The following is a 14,972-nucleotide window of genomic DNA, read 5'->3' as shown; positions in this document are numbered from 1 at the left end:
TTGGATTTCTTTAAGGTTTGCCCGTTACCCTAAGAATGTTACCATAGGCTGTTATTTGTTAAAAGCATTCTTATTTATTTACAGATCTTTGCACATCACAGTACTTTACACAAAGTTGTAGTTCTGCTTCCCGCCAGATCTCAATCACTTAATTATCTAACATTGCATCATGGTTACATCAATGTCAGATACTCCTGATGTTAACCTTTTACTCTACAACTTCCTCCCAAGTCTTTGTCCCAATACCTCACCCAAAATCTCAGACTTCACATTATTCTGTGTGGTGCCTTAACCAATCTTGCTGCTCTAGCCCTGATTTCATTTTGAGGTTGAGCACAAACTGCACTCTTTCATTGTTCAAGAGGAGTGCTTTCCACTTGAGTAGTTGCAGCAGTTCCTTGGCTCCATTCAGTTCTATGTCCAAGATTCCATTGGTTCCCTTCCCAATGATATCAAGGCTCTTCAGTTCCTTCTGATATTTTCCTGCTCCATCTCAATTTTATAATACCTCGGTTGTGGAGCTTTTCTATTACAATATCTTCTTTCTGTTGATCTTGTGTCTACACCCTCTCCCCAGGCTGTAGCACCTGCAAGTCTCAAGCTCTGTGTCTGAAGTTGAAATTACAAACTTGACTATCTCTTTCCTTCTCCTCATATTTCCAAACGTTCTCACGATCATCTGAGGGAGTGTTAGGTTGTGGTGTTTGGTGCAGAACTGGAGGTTGTGTTCACAGCCATCTTCCCATCAATAATTCTGACGGTGAGAACCTGTTTTTAGTGGTGTGGTTCTGTAGTTAAGAAGGGCTAGGTTAATACTTTTGTTCATTTTCGTCAATTCCTTGATTTTCCAAACTTCTCCTTCTGCTACTCTGGTCGACTGAGCATATCTAAGCAAACTAGCCACATGAATGAACAAGGTTGTAGAATAGTTCATTAGCAAACTGAGGACTGTTCTCTGATACCAAAGCACCTAGAATGTCATATGTCATGAAGATTCTTTTCAGTGATGCAATGACTGCCTTGGCCATTATGCTGTGCAGTCTTCTGACTTCAAATCGCCTGGATTCATAACCAATGAAGATAATTAAAACTTTGTTTTTAAACACAAATAAATCCATTCCCAGGCATTGCTATGACCTTGACAGAAAAGTGGAGGGTGCCAGTGGTTTGCACTGCTCTGGGGCTATTCACTGCACATGTAGGACAATTTCTGATTAACTGTTCAATAGACTCACTGATGTTGGCCCACCAAACTGACTGCCATGCCTTTGCTCGAAATCTCACATGATCTTGATGTATTTTTTGGAGAATTTTGAATTGAAGCATTTTAGAGATGATCAGTTTGTTGTTAAGAACTAATAAATTATCAATGATTTTTTTTTTTTTAAATTTAGATTAGCCAATTATTTTTTCCAATTAAGGGCAATTTAGCATGGCCAATCCACCTACTCTGCACATTTTTGGGTTGTGGGGGCGAAACCCACGCAGACACGGGGAGAATATGCAAACTCCACACGAACAGTGACCCAGAGCCGGGATCGAACCTGGGACCTCTTAAATTATCAATGATAGTGAGATGTTTTCTCTGTACAAATACAGGCAAAGTATTCGGTTGTTAAAAGCATAATCCGGCCATCCTTCTGACAATACTCTTATTTTGGGGTTATGATATGCAACTGGCAATCGGAGCAAGAACATGATCACCCCTCATCAATCTGCATGGAGGAGTGATTCTGAGGGGACAAATGCTGCTTTCACACTGTGGGCCCATCTATATGCTTGTGCCTGAAAAAGCATCCTGTCTGGTTGACCCCATTCCCACCACCCAACCCTTGGGAGCACGTATCAGGGTGATGTGAGTGCATCCTTGGCGACTTTAGATTTGACATGGCATTCAAGCTGCCATGCATATGAACTTTAACAGGGCATGAGTGAAATCACTATTCTACAAGTGCCTGTCATGGGAGAAGGGACCGCTGTGCAGGTTCTGATGCATGAATTTAGCATCATGACAGCGTTTTAACTTAGTTTGGCGCATGCAAATAATCAAATCAACAGCAGGCAGTAAATAGTGCAATTTAATTCAACTCATCAATCAAGGAACATTCGATAAAAATAATGTCTGTAGACAAAAATATAATTGGAGCCTTCCTGCCAGCAAAGGATAGAAAACTAGAAAGACCCACAAGTGTGTTTGCAGTTTACTATGCCTGGAATCTAATAGCTGTCAGATTAACATGAGCACATTTGCCACATCATTCCCCTGCTTTGTCTTCTGCATACAGATTGGTGACATCCTGGCCCTTCTCAGCTCCATTCCCTTCAATTTCCTCCTGATCAGAGAAGACATCACACTCCTCCATGTCTCCCTCAGGGTAAGATATCACCCACTTTGTAATGCCAGGTTGTGCAGGGCATAGCAGACAACAATGATCCAGGACACTCTCTATGGTGAGTGTTGAAGAGCTCCGCCTGAGTGGTCCAAACATCTGTACCTCATCTTTAGGAGGCCTATTATCTGCTCAATCAGGGGTGTGGTAAGGCATGTGCGTCATTGTAGTTCTCCTCAGCAGCACTCTGCGGACAGTGAACTGGTGTCATCAGCCATATCTCATCGGGGTGCCCAAGTCCTCAAGGAACCAGCTCTGCAAAGTCTGAGGTCCGGCAAAAACCTGTGGCACCTGAGAGTGGCTCAGAATGTATGTAGCGTGAGAGATTCCTGGGAACCAAGCATAAACATGCAGAATTTGCTTCCTTGAGCTGCATGTTGAAACAATAGAGTCCTTTTCTATTGATAAATATGACAGGCTGTTGCCAGGGAGCTCTCAAAGCCACATGTGTGCAGTCGACTGTGCCTTGCACTTGAGGGAAACCTGAAATTACTGCAAGTCCCAATGTTCTTGCAGCCTGGCTTTCGGGATCCAAGCAGAATTATACAAATTGGTGCGTTTTCCTGAACAGGGCATCTCTGACGGGGAGGCAGTGGCATAGTGGTATTGTCAATGAATGTGTAAACCAGAAACCCAGGATAATGCTCTTGGGACCAGGGTTCGAATCCCGCCACTGCAGACCTTGAAATTTGAATTCAATAAAAATCTAGAATTAAAAGTCTAATGATGAGCATGAAACCATTGTCGATTGTTGTAAAAACTCATCTGTTTCACTAATGTCCTTTAGGTAAGGAAATCTGCCATCCTTACCTGGTCTGGCCTACGTATGACACCAGACCCACAACACTGTGGTTGACTCTTAACTGCCCCCTCAGGGGAAATTAGGAATGGGCAATAAATGCTGGCACAGCCTGTGACGCCCATGTCCCATGACAATTTTTTTTTAAATGTACTCGTGTATCAGTGGCTGGAAGATGCCACATAGGTCCCGAGCTGGAGCCTGAAATGATTCACTGACAAAGAAGTTCAACGTGGCAGTAACTTTCAATTCAATCAGCATGGGATTCCCTCTAAGTTCTTTCAGCTACAGTTCATCTGGAGAAGCTGATAGATGTGACCAACCACACCCCAGGAGAAATTGAGGCACCTTTGGCATTGCCTTTTGCTCATTTCTAGATAACAACGCTGCCTGCGACACACCCGTCATTGGGCCAATTGTTGCCATTGCAGTGGACCCTGTTCACTAGCATCTTGGCCTTCTTGAGGTCTCACTACCTTTTGCTGCTAAGGTCATTGCTACTCGTGGCCCTCTGCCAACCTGTGGTGGGCTATCCTCCTCATCTGGATGAAATCCGTTACAAAGGCAAGGTTGTTTGCAGCCTGCATTATCAATGCCTCAGGGGATCTGTGAATTAATGAAAGTAATAACTTCAGTGAGCATATCTTTCCAGGTTCACCTCTATGTCAAAGTCAGCAGGGCCATTGCTAAGCCCTTTTCCTAGCCTTCATCTAGACATAGAATCCCCATCCCACTCCTTCCAGGTGAAGGACATTCTGGACCACCAGAGATGGGTGTTCCTCCTGTGCATTAATGACTGCGTTGGAGACATTGTAAATTGACTGAGGTGATTATAAAGGCATGTGCAAAAACCCTCTCTCAGATACTATTCAGCTTGCCTCCATTACCCTCAATACTCTATAGATAGATTATTGTCTTGGTATTGTGCAAAGACTTACTACATGAGCCCTTGTCAGCCATGAACATTTACGAGGGAGGATGGAGGCTTGGAGTCAGGAGTTTGTGGTCTGCCCACCATCTGTCTCCTTTGCAAGCATTCACCTCTCTCCCTCCCTTCATACCTGCCTCTGACAGCAGCAGATTGCAAATCACACAGAATGACCTTGAATGATTTTCGCTGGAAATCAATCCATTAGTCATGGAACTATGCTGGTTTATTGGGCATTGGAACCTCCAGAACAGAACTCAGCTAAGTCTGTTTCTCGATGGAGTCAACTTATAATTTATAGGATGCCTCTTCACTCTACCCAAAAAACAAGTCATTAACTCCTCCCACCTGTTCTGAAACCCCTCACATAGCAAATGTTTGAGAGGTTTTATGGATTGTATCACACAGAGTCTCAAGGTGGTGCATCCGAGGTTTGGAAGTGCTTCCAATACATTCTAGCCCCCCTCCCCCCCTGTTACCCACAAAGTCCCCCCATCTCTCCACCCCACCACCCCTACAATCACTGCTGCCTACTTCTTCTCCGTCCTGTAACCATTCAGTCGTCTCCAATTACTCTCAACCACATTACCCTTTATGTTGAATTTCCTTCTCTCCCCTGTTTCTTTCACTGTCGACATGCCCTTGCCCTTCCTGAGCCTGATCCCTCCTGTTCGCAAGGTCAGCTGTACTCTGACTTTCCAAGACCCCTCTGTTACCACCAAGAACCTTCCAACTCCCTCCTCTGACTAAGACTGTTCCCTCTGAGTCCCAGTATCCTCCTTCAAACTACTAGTACCAAATTCAAGAACCCATGGACCACATTCTTTAGATGCATCACTGGCCAGAGAGGCCTTCCACTGCCTACAATGGGATGTCTGAGATGCTTTCCCTTTTAATCTGCCCTAGCGTTCAACCCTGGACAGCTTCAACCTGACCCGATGGTCTGGTTGCCTTCCCTGGACAACCTTCTTAAGGTACCATGGATGGTCTGGCTTCCTTCCTTGGTCAGCCTCCTAAACATGCCCCAGAAAGTCTGGCTTCCTTCCCTGGACAGGCTTTTAAGCATGCCCTGGATGGTCTGTCTCCCTTCCGTGAACAGCCTCAAGCTGCCCTGGATGGTCTGGCTTCCTTCCTAGACAGCCTCATAAACATGTCCTTAAAAAACAACTTCCTTGCCTGAACAGCCTTCTAAGCATACCCGGACAGTCTAGTTTTCATCGTCAGACACTTTCCTAAACATGTCCAGAAAGTCTAGCTTCCTCCCCGGATACTTTCCAAAAACAAGTCTTGGACAGGCTGGCTTGCTTCCCCGGACGCCCCTCTAACATGCCCAGGTAATCTGGCTTTATTCACAGGACACTCTTCTTTTTTTTAATTTAAAGTACCCAATTTTTTTTTCCAATTAAAGGACAGGTTAGCATGGCCAATCCACTTATCCTGCACACCTTTGGGTTGTGGCGGTGTGACCCATGCAGACACAGGGATAATGTGCAAACTCCATACCTCCAGTGACCCGGGGCCGGGTCAAACCCAGCAACAACTGCGCCACCGTGCCGCCCATTCCTAGGACAGCCTTCTGACTTCCCAGGAGTGCCTCCCACCCTTTCCTGCGGGTCCACCCATCCCAATCCTGCCTCTGCTCCACCCTTTCATGGTGGTACTTCCACCCCCCCCCCCACCCCCCACCCCCCCCCCCCCCCCCCCCCACCCCCACCGGCCACTCCCCAGCAGAGGGATTGCGACAGACGGGAGAGTAAGATTTACCGGGAGGTGAAAAATCAGAGGCTGGATTCTCCGCTGTTGGGATTCTCCATTGCGCTGGCAGCCTGGGGATTTCCTGATGGCGTTAGGCTGCCCACAATCGGAAACCCCATTGGCTGGCTGGCGAGACAGTGAATCCGGCCTAGTTTCCTGACATCAGGAAATTAATTTGAAATCGTGTTCTCCTAACTTTTATTGGAGCCTAAAGGCAGATTGAGTGTCCTGTGGATCGATGTCAGGAACCCATTTGCATCTCATGAATGCTCATTAAATCCCCAACATGAGGAAATCCTGTCCCTCCTCCAAATTCAGCACTGCTCGAGTAGGAATATATAATGTTCTGTTTCACAACTGTACATAAGTGGCATGTATCTGACGAGGGAACATTCTTGGATTTAGCAGCCACTCAACACTGCCTTCCCTATTCTTGCACATTGCTCTCAGTTGCTGGGAGCCAATTCTGCACCTACATGAGATGGTGCACATGGCAATGGGGTGTGGAAGGCTGGAAATGGAGGGTAGAGTGAGGAAGACCAGAAGTGTGGACGTGGGTCAAAGGTTGGAAGCAGGGTGGAATTCTGGAAGGAAGGGTAGAGTGTAAAAGGCTGGATGTGATATTGAAAATATGGAAGGCGGATTAGAGTGTTGTGAGAAGGAGAGCAGAGTGTTTTTGAGCGCATGGTCTGTGGAGTCAATGGTGGGACCCTGGGGGGAGAAGTCAGGGGACTGATGGTAAGAGGGAAGAGCTGCAATCAAAAAGAGAAGTGGGATGAGGTAGGGTGGGACGTTCAGGGTGTGTGACCAACAGATGTAGATGCAGGTGGACAAGGAAGGTGTCACGGATAACAGGAGGGATGAGGGCAGGCATGGGTACAGTAACGAATGTGGGCTATGAGGGGAGAAAAAGCACGTGGAGGTGGATGGTTACAGGTCCAGGGTAACCAGGGAGAGTTACAAGGTTGAAAGAAGGGAGAATAAAGATCACACTGGGTGGGTCAATGTTGGTGGGTGAAAGAGGGAGGGTAGAAGGTGATAGAGTGTGTTTGCAGCAGCAAGGAAATGCCTTTGATATCAATCTGCAAAACATCAACGTGGGAGGTCTTTTCCGATGGGTGGCGCTCAATGTCAGCATAATAAACCAGCTAAAGGGATGTCCTCATAATCAAAAGGAAAGTAAATGAGAACTCCGGTTAGTTAAGATCCTCACTCTATGGTGAAGCCAAAACAGCAACAGGTCTGTTCCAGAGTCATGGGTCTTTTAACATTGAGATCACAGAAAGGTGTGGAGCTGTTATTCATTCTAATCCATTTGCCATTGTTTGCATTCAGAGGTAGGGATGGCCCCTGAATGTATGCAGAATATAATATCACTGGAATATCCATTGAATACATGAAACCTGGGGAAGGCTTAGAGCAATATATATTTTCAAAAGTTCAAAATATTTACAATGAGTGAACACCCATGCTATCAATGTGCTTTCAAAACTTTTTAATTTTCCTTAATCAACTGCTATGTTTAGGTATAGCCCTGAGATCCATAGCAGAGGTGGTGATGGCTGTTGATTGCTTTGTCCTGTTGTCTGAGATTACTTTGGCAGGCATCCTTTGGAGGCCCGAAGTCTCGAAAGCCCTGCCCTGCTCAGTGTATCCTGGCCTGGGACAGGTGCACCTTCCTCAGCTTGACCTGATGGTGCAATGGGATCACTGAATGAAGGAAGTTGGAGCGGAGCAGCAGGGCACTCTTGGAAAGGGATACCTTGTTAGCGCTCCTCATCCCTGTGGGTGCCCAAGGCCATCTCTGACTCCTTGAAGAGAAGGGGCACCTCTTGTCTAATTACTGCTGGATCCTACCCATGGCTAGGGCAATGGAGTGCAGGTCCAAGTGTATATACGGTAGAAATTGTGCATTCTGCTGGATCTGGATCATCTCCCAGACAGCCACCACTCATCCGATGAAGACTTCAATGCGCTCGCATGCTGGAGCCACAACATCAGAAAGAATATTGATCGACTCCTCCAACTCTCATTCCAGTCTGTCAATGGCCTCTGACAACTCCAGTTGATGTTCCACTGCTTCTCTTTGCATCTTCAACGTGTCTCCTAGAGTCGATTGCAGAAGCTCATCATTGGACTCAGACACTGCAGGGGCCTAATCTCCAGTGGTCCTCCGAGTGCCAAAGACCTTGGCTGTCATTACCTCCACTTGCTGTGGATCCATGTCGGTGAGTGTGAACCCGAGCTTATTCTTGATCCGTGACCCACCAAAATGTGTGTCTCTTGCTTGTGGAAGTTGCAGGTGAACGCAGATATGGCTGGGCAGCTACTGGACCCTCTCCTTCCACTTTTGAGATGGCTTGGGGGCTGGGGCTTTCATCTGTGGAGGACACCAGCTCCCCGTCTTCCTGCTGGTATCTGGAGAAAAGAGAGAATAAGCGCTTGTCTAAACTGACTGAAAATTTACACATAACTCACAGTCATTGTCCAAAGTTATTTATTTATAAGCAATGTATCCTTACTGGATTGTTGGGGAAGGCTGATCTCGCCATTGGCACAGCCACAGTCTGTGTCCTCCCCTGTCAGCTCTGCAGCCTGCTGCTCAAATTGGTGAGATTCCTCAGTTCTGGGGTTCCATCTCCCATCTTCTCTCCTTCCTGTTGTTGGCTGTGTTGTCCTGCATAAAGACAGAGGGACTAAGTGTGAGCACAGTGCATTAAAGATCAATTCACAAGGCTGCATTTCTGATATGTGTGCTGAACCCTCTCCAGTAAGGGATTCAGAGGCCTTTTTCTGCTGGATCTTAGATGAAATGGCAGTATTTGTCATATTTGCTGACAAAAATCGGGACAAATCTAACCTAGCCAATCAGCAACCCATCAGTATAGTTGCGAACATGAGAAAGATGATGGAATGTATAATAATGACAATACTATCAGATAGCATATGCTCAGCAATAACCTGCACACTGATGCTCAGCTTGAGTTCTGCCAGGGCCACTCATTCCTGCCTCATTATAGCCTAAGTACAAACATTGACAAAAGAGCAGAATTCAATGGGTAAGGTGAGAATGACTGCCCTTAGCATCAAGGCAGCATTTGACTGAATGTGACACAAAAGGAACCCTAGCAAAACTGGAGTCAATGGGAATGAGGGAGAAAACTCACCGCAGGTTGGAATAATACCAAGAACAAAGAAAAATATTTGTGGTGATGGAGGTCAATCATTTCAGACTCAGGACATTATTGCAGGGGATCCTCGGGGTATTGCTCTCGGCCCAAACATCTTTGGCTGCTTTATCAATGACCTTCTAGACATCAAAAAGTCAAAAGTGGGGATAATCGCTGATGAACAACAGTCAGCAGGATTTGCGTCTCCTCAGATACTGCAGGAGTTTATTCCTATATATTGAAAACCTGGACAACAACTTAATCTGTAGACGTGTGTGTGTTTGCAGTATGTAGCAGTTTGACTACACTAGTACAGCGGATAATATAATTAATCCGTTTCCTGCACTGCAGGGCGATATTCCTTTGGACTTCCCTAATGCTCAGCACCCTAGCGACCTCTTCCAAGGCTACCTTTGGAGGGCCTCCAGTTCTCTTCCCTCGGAAAGAGGATCTTCCAACTTTCCTTGACTGGCTGAAGGAGAATCGTTCCGGAGAAATGGCTGAACCTTAAGACCAACAATTGCTGCCTTCTTTTGGACATTTTCTTTTACTGAATCTGGATGTGCTGGCCTTCAGTGAGTGTCTGGGTGCTGATGTTGGAACCTAGGCAGTGATGGCGGAGTAGACAACTCCCTGCCTTCCCTGCCACGAGAGTCAACATGCTCCTCACGGCTGCATAATTAATGAGCTGAATTGTGCAAGATCTCATGTGTTCAGCCTCCCCACTCTCAAGCCGAAGTTGCTCCAACATTCGCTAACGGCACCGGGTTTCACCTCCAAAATGGAAAATTCCACCCATTAACTTTTTGAACATATCTGAAGTAAAGATTAACAGTCGAATTTTATAATTAAACTGAACAAATGAAGAGTATTTAATAGCTTTTATTTTCTCAAAAATATTCAACGTTTTTCTTAAGTGGTAGGATGTTGTGCCCTGAAGGACGGTATGGTGGTGCAGTAGTTAGCACTGCTGCCTCACATCGCCGAGGACCCGGGTTCAATCCCAGCCCCGGGTTACTGTCCATGTGGAGTTTGCACATTCTCCCTGTGTCTGCATGGGGCTCACCCTCATAACCCAAAAGATGTGCAGGGTAGGTGAATTGGCCACACTAAATTGCCACTTAATTGGAAAAAAATTGGGCACTCTAATTTTATTTTTTTTAAAGGATGTTGTGCCTTCATATCATGGATCTGACATTCATCACTCTGAGTGATGAGTTGGCAAGAATAGACTGGCAGTGTTTTGCCTGATATTATAAGAATTGTTGGTGATGCTGTTGATATTGTCACACATGTTAGTGATGTTGCTGGTGTTGTTGATGTCCCTTTCTGATTTGTGGGTCAAAGCTGGACTCTGTTCCTTCTCATTTGCTTCCTGGTTTCAGTCTTGTTTCTGTATGACCTTGAGATCTCACCTTCACCAACAACTTTTGCTGGGTTCCAGGTTTTCAAAATTTGTTCAAACACATGCATAATTTGCCCTCTCAACAAGTTAGGTAGAGATTTGGCATGTTTGGTGAATTGATGACCTCATCCTTCCTATGCATCAACTAGTTTTTGTCTTCCTTCCTCCTGGGTCACTTGATAGTGTGTCTTGCTTGTCAAAGTTGCCTTCTTTCTGCAATTCAATAGCTCTACTGGCAATTTCATTTCAGCTTTGAGAAGTGTAGTTTGGAGTGACAAGAAGGCAAGTTTGGGTCTTGTCTCTTGGTATTTTAAGACTCTTGACCAACTAGACATATTGTTTTGAAATTTGTGTTGCTTTGTGCAATGTAGTGTTGAGGTGATGTTATTGAACCCAGACTGTTTAGCCAATTCCTTAAACTCTCTGGAGGTAAATTGGGTTCCATTATCACATATTTCTCTTTCAAGAATCTCATGCTCAGCAACAGAATTCATATTGTTGAGCTGATTGTTGTGGTTCTCAAATCTTTCATCTTTCTGGTAAAAGGAAACTTTGAGTAATAGTTTGTCAATATGAGATGCTACTCAGGAGGTGGCTGATGATGCCAGTGCGAAGGCTCCAAACACCTGCTGAGACTAGCTATAATGAAGCTCATGCATCAATGCATACGCTGGTGGAGCAGAAAATTGGACTGCTCAGACATGGTTCCGATGCCTGGACCGGTCATGGGACCCTACAATACAGCCCCAATAGGATGCCCCACATTATAGTTGTCAGCTGCGCTCTGCACAACCTGGCACTGCAGAGGGGGGAGCAGCTGCTTTAGGCAAATCCAGTGCTTTAAAGCACAGTGGTCCGGCAGCATAGTAAAGAGGGATACATTTGATCACATCTGACATCCCTCATCAACGTCTGATCATACCCGGCTTTGATAGCAATAAGCAGGTATTGAAAATTATATCAACAGCCATTTCACAACTATTCCTCATGATGTCCCATCTCTCTCTCTGGATATATTAACATCTTACCTCCCATCGCCAAAACTTCACCCAATGGTGCAACAGCTATTCTGACACCACCAAATAAAAGACAGAAGATGCTCCATGTGGACTTTTTTAGAAAACTCTTGAATCCAACCTGCCATTTCCACTATCTCTTGCCCCAACCACATGAAAGTAAATGTGTGTTGGAATTAAGCAGAAAAGACACCATTCCAAATAAGATATTGTACATTCACTATGAAACAGCCCAATCCCTACTTTATAAAACTCACAATATGTAAATGTTTGAGAATTTAATGCAGTCTTTTTTTTCTTTTTATAAATTTAGAGTACCCAATTTTTTTTTTTAATTGAGGGGCAATTTAGCATGGTCAATCCAACATCCTGCACATCTTTCGGTTGTCGGGGTGAGACCTACGCAGAATGTGAAAACTAAATATGGACAGTGACCTGGGGCTGGGATCAAACCCATGTCTTCGGTGCCATGAAGCAGCTGTGCTCGGCCATGCCACCCTAGAATTTAACAAATTCAACCTGACACCATATGACCAATGGACTTTAATGCAAAATGCAGAGTGCAGTATACCTTTATATCTTTAATTCTGTAAATTAAAGAGACCTGCATATTGCAACATATTGTAATTACTTGTACACTAAAATGTTCATAATTACGCAATCCTTTTATTATTTTATGCTTTATTTTAATGATTGTCTTGTAACTATCTTACAACTTATGATTACTTGTTTTGTTTGTATTGTTATCACAATTGGGAGCCTGCCACCATGATATTTTTCAATAAACCAACTATTTATTTATTCAGCTTTGGCCACCACATCTCAAATTAGATACATTATGCTATGGGGGGTACAGTGCAATTTTACCAGGATTAAATATGGGGATAGGTTACAAAAACTTGTATTCCATTGAATACAGGAGATGTGAGATTGATGGGATTGAGGTGTTTAAAATGGTTAAATGATTTACTCGGGTCGATGCAGAAGGACTAGTTCCTCTGACATGAGAATCAAGAACAAGGGACCTTAACATTAAAATTATAGCTAGGCCATTATAAACAAAGTCAGAAATCTTTCTTCATGCAATGAGTATTAAAAGGCTGCAACTCTCTTCCCCATATGCCTTTAAATGCTAGGACAATTGGGGCCTTTAACACTGAGATAGGTAGATTATGTTGGGTAAAAATATCAAGGAATATGGAGCAAAAGTACAAAAATGGATTTGAGTGTATCTGCCATGATCTAGTTTGAATGTTGAAACAGGCTTCTGAAACAATGGCCTACTCCTTGTCGTTACAATACCCTGGGCCAGTGCGTGGTCAATTCCAGCCCATGTACACCGGAGTCACAACGCAAGTGAATTAACCAATAATTCTGATAAAAATTCCTGAAGGCTTTGGCCCTTGGCAGCCCAATAATCACAGCCAGCAGCTTTGTAAATGTAGACATATTTGCTGTTTATTTATAAAAAGAACCATAATGAAATATGCACCAAATACAACTCATTAACTATTAACTAATACCTAATTCCCACTTTAACTTGCCCCCACCCTCTACACACACACAAGACAGACAAACACAAAGGGGTGTAAAGGGGTAAAAATCATAAATAAAAGGGAGAAAGAGTCTTTGTTTCAGATGATGGTTCTTAGCACACTTTCTTCTCAGCAAACTTGCAGATTAAAGTCTTTGATTTATAGCCTGTAGTGATCTTCTTTGTAGATTCATTCAGTTTCTCTGTCGTTAAAAATGCATTACTCACAGCTTTTTCTGGAGAGGCACCTTATTTTGTTCAAATGTTGCTTTCAGCTCAGGGTTTGCATTCAGGCTTCTGTAGTTTCAGGAAGATAGCACTCCCATACCTTCTGGGGAGAGAATGCACCCACAGCGGGCTTTCCGGACTTTGCTTGCACATATAATGGTTCTCCTGTAAATAGATTCACCAAGGCTCTCTGCCAGTTCAGAAACAGTGTACACAGCTGTTCTGGAGAAAAATGGAGAGGTTCTGGGACGGGATTCTCCCACCCCCCGCTGGGTCGGAGAATCGCCGGGGATCAGCGTGAATCCCTCCCCGCCGTTCTCCGAATTCTCCGGCCCCCCAAAAATCGCCCCGCCGTGAATCGCGGCCCACCTCGGAGAATGTCGGGGACCGGCGCGACACAATGGGCCCGGGGCCGCCCGAATTCTCCGGGTCGTGATGGGCTGAAGTCCCGCCCGTTTAAAGAAGGTCCCGCCGGCGTAAATTAAGGTTGGTCCCTACCGGCGGGACCCAGCTCCGTGGGCGACCTCGGGGGGATGTGCGGCGATCTGGCCCCGGGGGGGTGCCCCCCGGTGGCCTGGCCCGCAATCCAGGCCCACCAATTCGCGGGTGGGCCTATACTATGGGGGCACTCTATTCCTCCTCGTCGGCCATCGCAGCTGATGATCCCCCCCTACGCATGCACGGGGGTGACACCAGCCGACACTCCCGTGCATGCACCAACTCACGCCGGCTGGATTCCACACCTTTGGGGGGGGGGGCTTGATGCCGGAGTGGTTCCCGCCAGAGTTTGTGCCGTTTCTTCCCGCCCCGACGATTTGCGCAGAATCCCACCCCTTATCGTTCTGCTGCCATGTGTCAAATTGAAACTTTGGAACTCTGAAAAGCATCCCAGTGAGATAAGATCAAATCACCAGCTGTTACCAGGCAGAACGCAGCCTTTTGGCCAATTCAGTGGCCACCAGCCCATCAATTAAACCAATCCAATCCATCTCTCTCTTTGGTACTGCAACTTCTGTTTAAACCAACACAGCCTTCTGGATTCTTACATTTGAATTAAAGATACAGACTGCTTGCCTCCAAGACATATGTCTATTAATCATCTATGGATCAAAAATGTAACGGCAAAAATAAAAGGAAGGGAAAATAATGACATAAACTGGAAGGATCCTTACACTGTTATAATTGTTTCTATATTAATATGCTCTTAATCTGTTTACTATTTTTTTTCTCAAATTTAAAGTTCCATTGAACATTTTTCTAAGCTTGAGGAACACAGTTGTTATTATGCTCTTTACTTCAATTTTGCGATTTATAATTTCAATATGCTGTAAGCAAGTCTGCAGACTATTCCTCATTATTTTGTTACAGGTAGGTTACAAGTAGATATTATCTTCTAACATTAACAAGAGTCAGTTGCAACTTGTAACAACTTTTATTTTAATATTCAGAAAGTATATATGTATAACATTCAAGTTAAAATTATTTTGGTTCCAAATACTGAATCATAGTTCACTTCAAAATGTTGGAAGATGCTTCAAAATAAGCATCAATATTCAAAGTTTGCTGGGTTGTCACCCCGTATTAAATGCTAGCTTTCAGTTATACGTCATTTTTTTGAGTGGATAGTTTTTCCAAGTTTCCTAGGGCGGATCAGATGACCAGTCATTCAGGACCTAAACCAGGGGCTGGTTTAGCACAGGGCTAAATCGCTGGCTTTGAAAGCAGACTAAGGCGGGTCAGCAGCACG

The 14,972-nt window shown here is 44.8% G+C and overlaps 1 protein-coding gene across 1 annotated transcript in view; it reads left to right on the top strand.

Annotated features, from left to right (window-relative positions):
* hsf5 (heat shock transcription factor family member 5) overlaps window positions 1-14,972 on the top strand; it is a 141,060-nt gene that overhangs the window by 82,080 nt on the left and 44,008 nt on the right. The window contains 1 exon segment of the mRNA XM_038813971.1: window positions 2,286-2,375. Within this exon segment, the coding sequence (XP_038669899.1) occupies window positions 2,286-2,375 (90 nt within the window).

This window comes from Scyliorhinus canicula, chromosome 12, assembly GCF_902713615.1.
Source record: "Scyliorhinus canicula chromosome 12, sScyCan1.1, whole genome shotgun sequence".
In the NCBI taxonomy this organism is placed as follows: Eukaryota; Metazoa; Chordata; class Chondrichthyes; order Carcharhiniformes; family Scyliorhinidae; genus Scyliorhinus; species Scyliorhinus canicula.
Note: the sequence above shows the minus strand (reverse complement) of the source record. Positions and strands in the feature narration are given on the sequence as shown.